This window comes from Argentina silus (genome assembly GCF_951799395.1).
Source record: "Argentina silus genome assembly, chromosome: 13".
NCBI classification, from domain to species: domain Eukaryota; kingdom Metazoa; phylum Chordata; class Actinopteri; order Argentiniformes; family Argentinidae; genus Argentina; species Argentina silus.
The window spans coordinates 19,599,125-19,613,602 of record NC_139667.1 but is presented as its reverse complement, the minus strand read 5'-3'; the positions used below and the strand labels follow the sequence as shown (position 1 = coordinate 19,613,602).

At 42.2% G+C, this 14,478-nt stretch overlaps 1 protein-coding gene across 1 annotated transcript in view; it reads right to left on the bottom strand.

Annotated features, from left to right (window-relative positions):
- nrxn3a (neurexin 3a) overlaps positions 1 to 14,478 on the bottom strand; it is a gene marked incomplete at both ends in the record, with an annotated part of 268,162 nt that overhangs the window by 21,375 nt on the left and 232,309 nt on the right. Inside the window, 2 exon segments of the mRNA XM_083683801.1 lie at positions 7,413 to 7,720; positions 9,163 to 9,252. Coding sequence (XP_083539927.1) covers positions 7,413 to 7,720; positions 9,163 to 9,252 — 398 coding nt within the window.

Below are 14,478 nucleotides of genomic sequence, written 5' to 3'. Positions count from 1 at the left end.
CGGTAGGAAGGACAGTGCACACGGCAAACAACTCAAGCTTCTACAAAGAGTAAACTGAAACACACCTCTGTTAAGAAGTAACGAGCCAGAATATAAAACACCTGAGTGTCATTTAGTCTCTTGGGCATTCTCTGCTGTCCTCCGGTGATCAGATGGAACCAATGACACACACACACACACACACACACACACACACACACACACACACACACACACCCTGATCCCACTTCAACAAAGGGCTGAGCCTATTTCATTTCCATAGGGGGGACATAAACATTATCATATTGAGACAGTAAAGCATTTTTATTACTTATTGACATTAGCCAGAAACCTTTACACCCAGCAGTCTGATGAAAAATCATCCAATTTACATATAGCAGGTGTTGGGGGTTATTTTCACATTGTCAGACTTAAATATTGTAAAGTATACTCATGCACAAGACTTAAGATTTGGTGCTGAAACTCCTAACATTGGTGAATTTGAGAGCGCAGCATCACAATAAAGGTAGGGTTTATCTGCACTTGTCCACTTTTACAGCTCTATAAATTGACACAATAACATTTTTACTGTGCACAGCAAAGCCTAGCTTAATGAAGGCCATGTGCGGACACATGGATACAACTCCCATTGTGTCTGTTTATATATATATATATATATATATGTATATGTGTGTGTGTGTGTATGTGTGTGTCATGTAAGTTAACCTCACAGAACATAGCCCTCATATAATATGCTTACTAACCAGGAGGAGACTTTATATCCCCCTCCTCACACACACACACACACACACACACACACACACACACACACACACACACACACACACACCAACTATCCCCTACTCCGCACGCACACACACACTTCTGTAAAAGTGCCAAATACAGTAAATCACAACAGGCACACAAGTATGAACATACCATGCCGATATGATGCATGTATGTGTGTGTTGTGTGTATGTGTGGTGTGTGTGTGTGCGCGTGTGTGTGTGTGTATGTATGTGTGGTGTGTGTGTGTGCGTGCGCGCGCGCGCGTGTGTGTGTGTGTGTGTGTATGTATGTGTGGTGTGTGTGTGTGTGTGTGTGTGCGTGTGTGTATGTATGTGTGGTGTGTGTGTGTGCGCGCGCGCGTGTGTGTGTGTGTATGTATGTGTGGTGTGTGTGTGTGTGTGTGCGTGCGCGCGCGTGTGCGTGTGTGTGCACATGCTCGATAAAGGGCACTGTGAAAGAGGACACCCTTCAGAGTTTTAAATTATGCAGTAGCTGCAGTAAGGGTATCACAAAACAAATGAAACCAAACTAATGCCGTTCTAATGATCGACCCTAGGGAGGAGGGAGGGAGAGAGAAAGTAAGAAAGCAAGAGAAAAATGGAGACAAGAAGGGAAAGGGTGAGAGGGAGTGGATAAGAGTGAGGGAGAAAGAGAGGTAAAGAAGGATAGGAAGTGAGATCATTTGTATTGTATTCAATTTTTGGGTAAACAATTATACAGCTAAAAATACAGAACACAACACATGAAAGTATTATACAACATTATTTTGAATGTGGTCAGTATGTATCTCTCATAGGGACCATATCATCCAGGTTTGCTACTTTAATTTGAACAGAATACACAAAAACCAAAAAACATACTGACTGGTATAGCTCAATTATCAATAACGGCAGCAATTATTTCACAACCCATAGGAATCATTTTCCCTTCGACGTTATGGGGTATTTTGTGTAGATCGGTAGACAAAAAAAACCGATTCAATCTATTTCAAAGTCAGGTCGTAACACAACAAAATGTGAAAAAAAGTCAATGGGCGTAAAACACTTACTGAAGGCACTGTATGTTTCATTCATTTAAAAGTCCCAGATGCCCCTTTAATGGAGCACCTAACATTGCCTTTTGGTTGTGAATGTATATCAACACCTGGGCTTTTGAGCGTTTGACATATGTTTCTCTATCCTTTGTTTATAGATTCATTTCAGTAGAGACGCAACCCAGGACACAGGTAGACTTTACCCAAATCCCTACAGTGCTGCGCTGATTGCAATCAGTGCCCCAACCCCGCCTCCTCTCTCCACCCCTTTTCTCTACCATCCTTCTTTACTCCCTTGTTCTTAATTAAGGGAAACACAACAGGCAGACCTTGTTCTCGTTCCAACAGAACCATTGAGCGCAGAGCAAATGATATATAAATAGACGTGTTTCCCCGAAAGGCCCTTTCAGACACAATGGTGCACAATTAAATTACCTCCAAACTGTGACAGACAGCCTGTTTACTGATCCTGTTTCCTCAAATTAACAGGGACAGGGAAAAGCCAAACATGACTGTGGGAGCTTGTGTGTGTGTGCGTGTGCGTGTGTGTGTATGCGTGCGCGCGTGCGTGCGTGCTTTTCAAGGAAAGCAAACATGACAGGGTTGTGTGTGTATGTGTGTGTGTGCGAAGAAAAGCAAACATAACCGGCAGCCTGTTGCCCTACCCTACTGTTGAGTCTTTAATGAGCATCCCCTGCCAATTCCACTAAATTGCTACACACACACACACACACACGCCACATGCACACACTATATACTGCTAATACACAAGACAATCCCTCACTAAATTAAAAATAAACGTAGAGATTGCTACTATATGCTGCGAACTGAAAGGCATATCCATCAAACCCACACACATACTATAGCTATGCAGTAGTACAGTATAGTGCTGTCAACTGAAACGTGTTCATAAGTGAATAGTGAGACGGGGAGGCTATGAGTACATTGATTGAGATCAGCTAACACTGGTGACCACTACTCACGCTCTCGCAGTCTTTTTCTCCGCCTTCTATGATTTCTTAGATGACAAAAGCATTGGCAGTCATTGAAAGAGGCAATGGTTGTGATTAACACGGTTCACGGTGTACAGAACGTGTCATTTCCTGTACCCCTGTCGTTCATCACCTGGCTCAGATTGACCTCTACGGGAAATGTATCCGCCATTTAATCTTTTTCCCTACCCTACCGGCAATGACCACTGAATGAAAGCCATTTTCCTTTCTCAAGTTTGCCCCATTATTTATGACTACTGACATAAAAAAAAATGTATACAGGAAAGTAGTAGTAGTAGTAGTAGTAGCACATGTGGAACTACTGCTCTTACCTAACTAGCACTTTTTCAATGAGAAAGGAGAATGAGGCCATTTTAAGGAGTGGTGGGAGTACTGGGTTGAGATATGTGTGTCAGTGGAGCCTGGTGGAAGTAGAAATTACTACTTATAATGCATAGAATAGAATAGAAATTACTACTTATAATGCATAGAATAGAATGAGGAATGGTTTCAAACACGTGTTTTATACCATTCCTCATTCCATTCCATGCATTACAGTGAGCCCGTCCTCTAAATGCTACCTCCACCAGCCTTCCCTGGTGTGTGTATTTTTCCCACTGTTTGGTTTCAATTGCTCAGTGCTCTGTGTGCTGATAGTGGCCCCTGGATTTTGCATATGCTTTGCCTGTCGTCCGTCCAGAAAAAAATGCCGAAGCTTGTAATGCCCGACTGAGTCTCTACGGTTTTGTGGGTCATCAGGCACATCAGGTGTGCACGCTCACAGGTGCAGCAGAGATGGCAAATGCCACCTCCAATAAGTGTGTACTTGTGCACTACCCAACATGGATTTAACAGCATAGGCTTGGTGTAAACATGGGTTCTTACACCATTCCTATGTTTTTAAATCCACGAGGGGAACTCTACTACAGGGAAATGGTGGAGAATCAGAGATAGAAGTGGCTGTCACATATACAGTATGTGACTACACACATGTTAACTGTCAATTATTACCTAGTTGCAGCTACTGGTCAGCAGCATAAAGCATGGTTTGTTTGTGTGGAAATGGAAAGGGTCACATACAGTCATGAGAAAAAGTTAGGACACCCCCCAAAATATTAAGTTATTCTCTTAAAAATATGGACATATCAATATGTTATCTTCTTTCTAACAATGTCTATAGATAAAGGGGATGTAATTGAACAAAAAACTATGAAAATGTAACTTTGTAATCATTTATTTAACGAAAAATTAACAATAATGCCAATTCCTACTGAGGAAAAAGTTAGGACACCCTATGCCCTAATAGCTAGTATTGCCCCCCTTGGCTGAAATAACCTCAATTAGACGTTTCTTATAACTGTCTACAGGTCTCTGACATCAATTGGGAGAAAGTTTTTCCCACTCCTCCTTGCAGAATTCTTTCAGCTGTGTGATGTTCGAGGGGTGTCTTGCATGCACAGCCAGTTTCAAATCAATCCACAGCATCTCAATAAGATTAAGATCCGGGCTTTGACTTGACCATTCCAGAACTCTCAATTTATTTTTCTTGAGCCATTCCTTGGTAGATTTACTGGAATGTTTTGGGTCATTGTCATGTTGCATGGTCCACATCTGCTTCAGCTTCAACTTTCGAACAGATGGTCTCACATTTTCCTCAAGCACCCTCTGATACAATACAAAATTCATAGTGGATTCTATGATGGTGAGCTGACCAGGCCCTGCTGCAGAAAAGCAGCCCCAAACCATGACATTTCCACCCCCATGCTTCACAGTTGGTATGAGGTTCTTGTTCTCAAATGCTGTCTTGGTTTTGCGCCAAACATGTCTACTCTTACTGTGCCCAAATAGTTCAACTTTGGATTCATCTGTCCAAAGCACATTGTTCCAGAAGTTCTGGTCTTTCTCTAGGTGTTCTCTGGCAAACTTTAGTCTTGCCCTGATGGTTTTTTTTGACAGCAGGGGTTTCCTCCTTGCACACCTCCCATGTAATGCAAACTTGTTCAGTCTCTTTCTTATGGTGGATGCATGTACTTTGACATCAATTGTGGCAAGAGATACCTGTAGGTCTCGTGATGACATTCTGGGATTGTTGGAGACTTCTTTAAGCATCTTTCGGTCAGCTCTTAGGCTGAACTTGCTTGGGCGGCCTGACCTGGCCATGTTGGTGGTGGTTTTAAATGTTCTCCACTTGTAAATTATTTTCCGGACAGTGGAATGGCCAATTTCGAATAGTTTGGAGATCTTTTTATATCCCTTCCCAGACTCATATGCATCTACAATTTTTCTTCTGAAGGCCTCAGAGAGCTCTTTTGATCTCGCCATGGTGATGCAACTCACTTCAACAATCAAGAGCAAACCAAACTAAATATCTGAGGTTTAAATAGGACAGGCTCCTCCAAAATCCTCTGTAACGCTGTTCTAATCATTTGCACCTGATGTGGTGCTCTTTATTATAATTTTAGGCATTTTAAGTGGAACTAAATGTGGGGGTGTCCTAACTTTTTCCTCACAAGAAGATTGCATTTCTATTAATTACATTTTACCAATCATTTTTTAAATAATTTGTTTCAGTTGTATTTGTTTAGTTATATTACCTCAATTTTTCAATATTGTTCAAATGAATATCAAATGTCCATATGTTTGAATATGTTGAAGAAGACAAAGGTTTTCATAGGGTGTCCTAATTTTTTCTCATGACTGTAGGCCTTGTCTCCGCTTGACACTTAAATCAGACTTCTGTTAACCTGAACGTGATGATGAGATCACAGTCTGATCACAGTACCGTATGTGCGTTCACACTTGGTTTTAAACATTTTGAAATGCTTCACGAAACAGGCTCCCATTGTGTCCACATTTGGTTCTCCCCTCACTGTATTTAATAGATTGTAAGCGCTTTCGGTGGCCGGATTGTGTCTAGATTTGGAATAGAAGACCGGCTGTTCCACCTCACAAGATGGTTAGCCGAATCTGAACACAATCAGGCCACAATGCGAGCACCTGCACAGTTGTATGCGATCAACTTATTTGGATGACAAAAGTCGGATTTAAGTGACAAGTGTACACAGGGCCATGGAAATTCTATGGGTTCGCTCTGGCACTGTAATTTTGTCACTGTGCTGGTGTTACTACAGTGAACACACACAATGGAGTCTAGTAAACAACAGTAATCACAACTTCACAAGTGTAGAGCAGCAGGGGGGGAGTTTCATATTTAATAAGAGCCTTGCCAGGATACGGTGTACACTGCAATGGCTTTATACAACACAGGAGAACACTGGTGGAGCTAGCGATTGCTACGCTAATTTCACCCACACCGTACGTCAAAGATTCTGTGGAGAGTTATGGCTTTAATATCATGACCGGCAGCCAAGTCAATTTGTCCTGCAGCGCCTATGAAACGGTCAGTGTGATTATGTTTTGCTTTGCTGCAGAGTTTTATGGGCTCCCAGTTAAAATGTATTTGTAAAGCTCTTTGTTTCAGTCTTTCGAAAAGTGATGGGGGGGGGGGGGGGGGGGGGGTTGGAATGAGGATTTTGCCAATGCGAAATGATGTTTTAATTCTGGTCTGTTTGCAAAAGGGATCCTTTAATCTGATCTCAGCGTTGGCGACAGTCTCATGAAAGGTGTAGACTTTTAATTTATTCTACGTTTATGTAGATTGTGAATCAGTGAATGGTATGGAGCTGAACACTGATTTGACGAGGTAGCACAACTCACCTGTGAAGCACATCATTTCATAACCCAACCCTAACCAAATGACTCCCTGGGTGCACCTGATGCAGTGGCTGTCTGTCTTTCACAACAAGTAGTCCTTGGTTTGCATATGAATACGATTCACACATCTGCTTGTGCGTGACAATACTTTCCACTCTGTTCCCATAAACTGGCAGAATACACATATGTTTTCCATAGTCCATTGTCCTCATTTACTTAAGGCAAAAAAAGAAAACCCTAAGTGGGCCACGTGGTTATTTGTGGTAGATAGTAGGCGGAGATGATGGAGGGCTTTGGGCTAATTTCTAATATCTAGACCACTGGGTCTCTGAGACTGTCCTGTCTCTGGGGAGAAGGGAGTATATGTGGCACTTGTATGTTCCTCCCCAGCTGTTCAGGAGGCAAGACATGGAGAAGGTAGTCAGAGTGGTGAGAGGTATATCTCTCTACAGTTGAGATGGCTGTGTCTTTTTAATGTCGTTCTCTCTCTCTCAACGGGAGGCAGGAATGAACAGTGTGGGAAAGATCATTTCCACTCTCTGTCTGTCTGTCTGTCGCTCTCCGTCTCTCTCTCTCTCTCTCTCTCTCTCTCCTTCACTATCTTATCACAGGTTCAAGGTGAAAACAAATGTGCATATCCAGTAGCATGGTATGCATCATCAATGCTCTCTTGCCTTCTTAGTTGGAGTTTTGAATTGCTTTTTAAAGTTGGCAATAAATCCTTGCCTTTGGTATCATGAGCTGAAAAATGTGAACCATGTCTATGTATCACTGCAAATGTGACACAATGATGTTTTTCTAGAGATAGCTGGCTGGACTGATAGTATATATTTCTAGTTATAGGGTCATCTATGTTAACACTTATAATGCACCGTTCCCCTCATTTGCCCTCTCCTCGATCATACCTGTATGGTGGGTGAAGAGCGGTGCTTTCGGGTTGTGGTTGTAGACATGGTGGTGGTGGTCTCGATGAATGTGGTGGACATCTCATGGGGCATGGCGGTGGTCCTTGCCGACCCGGCCACGTTGGGTACATCACCCACCAGTCGCACGCTGCCGTTGATATTGATGTTGGGGTTGCTCTCGGCGGCCATGTTGAGGACCTTGAGGCCGTTGTAGTACAGGCCTGACAGCTGGCCCTGGAATGGCCGACTGTGGTCGCTCCCACCAATGGTGACCGTGGCCTGGGTGTTGAATATCGTTAACTGCCGGCCTAGAGGGAGGAAGACCCAAATGGAGGTAATTCACCTCAGGGAATACATGTATGGACCTCCTTTAACCTTTTTTCATGTATGCACCTCCTCTAACCTTTTCTTTCAGGTCTCATTGAGATATCAACTGGTCCTATAGTTGGTTTATCAGTTGGTTTATCATGCCACATACAGCTTTCTCAATAAAGAGTCTGTTTGGTAACTGTAGTCTCATGTTTTTCTGCATGTAGGTGTGTGTGTGTGTGTGTGTGTGTGTGTGTGTGTTTGTACTGTACGAGTCCTTGAGAATGAAAGGATCTGTAAAGTATTTCCAGAGGTCATGGAGGGGGCTGTAGTAAAAACGTCTGAGGTCTAACTATAAACAAAGGTCACTGAAAGGGCAATAACTGGAGCTAACCCCTAATATACAGGGTCACCACTTATAGCGACAGGGGGGATGTCTTCCTGGATGGGATCACAACATAAAGGTCATCATGTTGTTATCTGTAATTACGAGGCCGGGGATGTGAGTTGAGGCAGAAGGCTTGGCGGAGGGAAAGGTCAAAGCTTTATACCTGTCTTCTCTAAAAAGGTCCTTTGGGACCCCTTCTGATCAGCCAAAGCTAAAAGGCTAGAGCCCTAAGACTAAAGATAGAAGTCTTGGACAGGAAACACAGAAAAAGGATCAGGCTACAACAAAAGATAGAAGGCTAGGACTGGGAAATAATACGGGAGGTCCACTGTAATGGAGCACTGCAAGTCATTACATCCACCAGCTAGAAAGCTGGTAGAGGAGTGACTGAAAAAGGCTAGGACTAAAATGCATTATAGGGCTGGGGCAACGTTTAAGAGGCTATGACTAAAACCAAAGTGAAAAGAAAAGGCCACTGACATTGAGGGTGACTTCGTCCTCAACATACCTTGACCAGTTATGAACTCCTGAATTGATTTACTAGAGAAGAGTGACAATCATGATAAGGCAATGATCATAACAATATTGGCAGAAAAAGAGCATGTTAATTCATGTAGTAAGTATCTCTACTTGAAATGGAACATGAGTTTAAATGGATGTTGAAGGGACTTTATGATATATAATTAAGTATTTTTTTCTTCATTTTGAGAAGATATCACATCCAAAATAATGCAGCATTCAGCATCCCCATTTCTATAAAAACAAGACAGTTTATTAACACATACATATGCTTCAATTTAGTTAATTTGAGAAATTAATTTTGGTGAATTAAAACAATAGGAAATCTAAATCTGTTCACCATATGCACTTACCAGAGTGTTCAAAATATATGTATTCCCAGTCCCTTTAATTGAGTACAGTGATTGTGAATTGTATCATGATTTAGATATTGTTACCTCTAACAAAATAGATTAATAGTATGTTGACTGTTTTTTGTTTGAGCACTCAAATGGAAAAAAATAAAAAAGAGAAAGTTGGTTTAATTTTGTTTACCTTTATCTTGTAGCCACTCCTCTACTGGTCGGACGTATTTGAACGGGATTTTCTTATTGGCCATTTGAAGGCGCTCATTATCGCTGTTTCCTTTAAAGTTTAAAAAACATTTATAAACAGTCAGGTAGTTTATAAACATGTTCAATAAAACACAATTTGTTTTCTTCTTCATGCAAGTATTAAAACAAGGTTTAACCATTTTAAAAGTAGGTTAGAATTTATGTTTTGTTTATGAGAGAGCAGTGGGGTTATCAGCATAGTGGTAATGAACATTTTAGTAATTTGCCGCTCGACTGGTTTTCATGAAGCCTCTTTCAGAGGGGATAGAAGTACTTGTGTAAGTTTGCATTAGGCTGGAGTGACTTTAGAGTTAAAACGTCAACAAAGGAATTTACAATTTGATGTGAAAAAGTAACATGCAGCACAGCGAAAACAAGGACTAAAATATGTTACTTTTTCAAGCCCATTACTGTAGAACAGAGGCAAGATGAAAACCAGCAACTCTCTATACAGGGAACAATATAATGACATATTGATTAATCATTGTTAAATAGCATGCAACATGCAACCACTTCAAATGATCCGCATAGTATAGTATCATCATATTTAGATTAAAATGTGTGAACTGCTTATGATGTTCTTTTTGGATTTTCTTAAACCTTGATCAAAACCGGTATATAAAGCATGAATAGGGATATTGCCTTGTGATACAAAACCCCAAAAATATCTTGTGACAAATCTATTTTCACTGGACAGCATTTGCTTCTTCTTTCCCAGGGACATATCAAGTTAATCTCAGTAGTCATGTTTAACTAGTGATGTGGCTGTGGAGAGAGAGAGAGGGAGAGAGAGAAAGAGAGTGCCTTGTAGTGTGTGTGTGTGTGTGTGTGTGTGTGTCTACTAGATCAACATCAACATCGTCTTTATTTGGTGCATCGAGGTGAAGGTTGTGTTTTTTTGTTTTGTTCACACACCATTCACACACCATGCCATCGGGGGACGAGTGTGATGTCTTGAGCTGTGTATGAATGGAGGGGCCAAGGGGACAAGAAGTGGGGTTAAATATGATTTACTGTAGGGTGGGTGGACAGCCAAGGCCTGCTGTTTCTTCCACAGTGTCAAGTGGCAAAAGGAGAAAACGTGCCATCAGAGGGGGTGGGCTGCCACAGGGCGCAGTAGGGGCCAAATCCCAGCACCCAAGGGAGGGGATATCTTAGGGACCACCCAAAGAGAAAGCCCTTCCCCTTTCCAAAAAATGTATCCCTACCAAAAAATATACACCCTTAAAACCCAGGACATAGAAGGACAGTAAGAAGCTTTCCACCATGTGTGTATGTGTGTGTGTGTGTGTGTCTGTGTGCGTGTGTGTGTGCGTGTGTGTGTGTACATATGTCCACCCTAGGATACAACCAAGTCAAAAAGACCATGGCAGTAAATTCTCCATTTTTATAAATTGTCAACCTCAAAACTGTTGCTGTATGAATTCACCTGAGCACGTCAACCCGTGAAGGGATTCAAGTTGGAGAAACTCTTATCTCTGACTGTACCACCGTACCTGAACTGTTCTAGCGACACATATTGCCAATTTGGATTAGCAAATAAGCTCTTATCGAATTCCGAACTACAAAAATAGCATCAGTCCGAAGGATGTCACATATCATTGGCATGTTACTGTCTAGAGTCTGACAACTTAGAGAGAGGACATAATGCCATAATGGATGGTTGTAAATTCGTTGAGCAATGACTTCACATCACTTCACATTTGCATCAGCTGCCATAAAAACAAAGAGGAATATATTTTTAGAATGATACACTCACCCAATAGTATGAATCTGAATAGTTTGAATAACAATCTTAATAGCAATCACCATCATCAGGTCCCTAGCCACTGTGTGTGTGTGTGTGTGTGTGTGTGTGTGTGTGTGTGTTACAGTACACTCTCTCTTACCTCTGTTACATTGCTCTTCCCCTATCTTCTATTGCTCCCTAAAGTCTCTATTTCTAAATGCCCCCCCCCCCCCCCCCCCCTCTTTTTCCCCTGAGTTGGACCACTGACAGCATTCATTTGCACTGGGCTCTTTGACTCTCCCAGAGGACAGTCTCAGCCTCCCTCTCTTTCCATTCCTTCCTTTCTCCCTCCCTCCCTTACTCCCCTCCCTTCTGACTGCCTTGCCCATGGCCCTGAAATGGGAGCCTCATTCCGGAAGATTTCCCCTCAGTATCTTCAGGAGACAATGGCAAAGAGGGGCCCTTTATCAGACAATCCGCAGCGGTTTCATTTAATCTAAGGATTAGACGGGGAGCTCATACTGAACGGATTATCTGCCCCCCCGCTACCCAACTCCCCCTGCTGGGCCCCAGGACAGATTTATACAGGGGTGCCAGATTCTGTTTTTGATAGCAGTAACTGTATTTGGCTTGTAGGGGTACACAAGTATTTATCCCACACCTACTGTAGGATGGCGCCTTTACCTTAAATCCTTCTCGCTGATACAGTTGGCCCCAGGGTGTTTATTACCAATCTCTTACTCTCGCTCTCTTCTTTCTCTTTCTCTCTCTCTCTCCCCCCCCCCCCCCCCCAGTCACTCTCCCTCTTTTTCTGTTGAAAGACAAAAACCGAAAGTGTTTGTGTTGTCAGGTTATCCGAAATTGACAGTGGATCCATGTTGGGCGTTCTTTCTCCTGTCTGCAGTGCGGTAGCATCAAAGACTCTCTGTTGTATCCCTATCCCTTCCCGCGGAAGAGAAGAAAGACCTTTCGGATCCCAGCCACACGTGCATGATTCCGACAACCGACGTCCTCCGGGCGGCTGAGAACCACAGGACACTCCTCCTTATCATCTCACAGACAGAGGAGAGCACGAGGCCGACTGACGTATCTGACGTATCCATCAATCTCATCTATCCTGATAGAAGGTCAATTCTCCATACTGATCAAGTTCTGAGACGCCGCCTTCATACATTTTTGCTTGTCAAAAGAGGTCTCAGAGGCAGGTCATATTGCGTCCAACCCCCCTCGTCTCCATTGTGTGTCGAGGGGACGGTGGTCGCAGAAAGAGTGGGGGAAAATATACCTGCGACAGTGCAACTGTCACACCCTGCCTCAGCCTCATTCATATGAAACAGGGCGGATGTGAAAATGAAAGCAATCATCCTCAAACACGCAGTGTGGCTTCTGAATGCCGCTCCTGATAAGTCGGGAGGAGGCTCGGCTTTTTCAAGGCAATTTGCTGCACTCTTCTCTCCTCAACAACAGGCGTGACTTTGGCAAAAGATCCCTATCTCTACTACACTATATGTTACTTAAGAAGAATCCTTACAGGAAGGTTGGAAAATGGATGGAAGGAGGAAAATGAACCACGGCATGGAGTACTTTAGTGCTACAGTACCTGAACATAATGTGCAAGATGGAATGAAAAAAAACTAAAAAAACACTAAAAAATCTAGGTATTAGTCATACATTGGGCCAGAAGATTTGTCTTACAATATGATGCAACTTATAAACTATAACTAGTGCTCTGAGACTTGGAAAAACCCTCATAATGGACCTTACCCATATCGCCATAATGGTGACATCTCATTCGCAGTAATGCTACTGATCAGTTTATGACAATGACTGCCCTGTGACAAATGCAATGATAAACCGATGGTTTACCATTAGTCTTATGGTAACCATTAGTCTAATGATGTGTTGAAGGCATATGACAGGTCTATCAAAATCATGAAATCATAGCTAAATTCTCAGACATCTTCTTGTAAGCTGTCCCTATGCCTACATCCTCTCAACTCTTCCAACCTCAGACGGCCATCATTGGAGCTCATGGCTGAGCTGAAATAGTGTTTCTCTAAACTGGGCCGTGTAGGATTACAACACATTATATCTGGCTGACTAGCTTCTATAAGTAGAGGGATGTACTGTAGCACTGTGGGGGAACCACCTTTTCATCTGCTTCTGAGGGAGGAGGGAAGTTATTCACATACGCGCACCCATAAATGAATGTCCTAAAGAGCGAAAAGAGAGCAAACTAAGTTTAAAGTACTACATTAGTTAAATGAACTGTTTTGGAAGATGGAAGAGCAATAATTGAGCGATAACTTTGCATTAAATATCAGAAATAATGTGGGAATTAGAGGGAAAAGGCACATGTTTTAAATGTAGATAGAGGTCACAGGAGCACTAAGTAGAGTGCTTTTCTGTCTATGTGCTGTGTGCGACTGGCACATCTAATGTGTGTTGTATAACTACCTCGGTCTATTAGCGTAACTGTCTCTGAGGTATTACAATTAAGAGTCACGTCCTACTTTTCCACCACAAGAGAACAATCTTTAAGAACAATCAGGCAATATGGTTTTTGAGATGAATTACAGTAGAGTTGGTTAGAAGCCAAAGAAAAAAAGTCCTTTACACAGAAAAGGACACCAACTGAAACATTGCAAATTCACATTGGAGAGATATGTTACTAAAAAAATAAATAATAATAATAAGAATGATTAAAAAAAAATAATTAAAGAAATAACATAATTTGTTATAAGACGGCACAGAAAAAGCCTGAACGAATGATCAATGATCATTAATCAATAATGTGGACACAGTACCATTCCAAACACAAACATATTGAAAATGGACGACTCATGAAACTGACCCTGAGGTAAAAGGAGCAGCAAAATATCTAAAACATCTGGAAAAAAAAACACATTCACAGAGATTACTCTATCTGTGTCTCCATCAGCGACAGAACAGACAACGGAATATTCCAGAGAGATTGTTCTCCACACATCGCCTCCATGGCACAAAAATGATCCAGTGATTTGACTGCCACATGGGGGAGAGAGGGGGTGTCTATGGCCGCGGTAACCCAGGTAACAGGACAGCACAGCCCATCGTGAATGTAATTGTCCACTATTTTCCCGCTGTCATGCTGAGGCCAGAAGCAGGATGGGGACTGAGGAAATCTTGTCCTCAGAATGCTATTTGTACTTCTTACTTACTCATATAAATACATTACAATATATACAAATGTACCCAAAATATCCAATACAGTACACACTGTCAGAGATACTAACATGGACACGTACACTGGTGAGTAATAGGTGAGATGGGTTTACTGCAATCAGAAAATATTCCAAAAAACCTTCCAAAGCGTTTTTTGAAATTGGACTGGGATGTATCCTCAACCCTGTCTTCACCCTGTCTTCGCTGTCTACTCCACTTTCTCTCTCCAGCCATCCCTAATCTTTCATCTTACAGACCCCCCACTCTTTTGTGCATTCACCCATCTCTTTCTACATTCTACGTTCCTCTTTTCTCTCTCCTTAA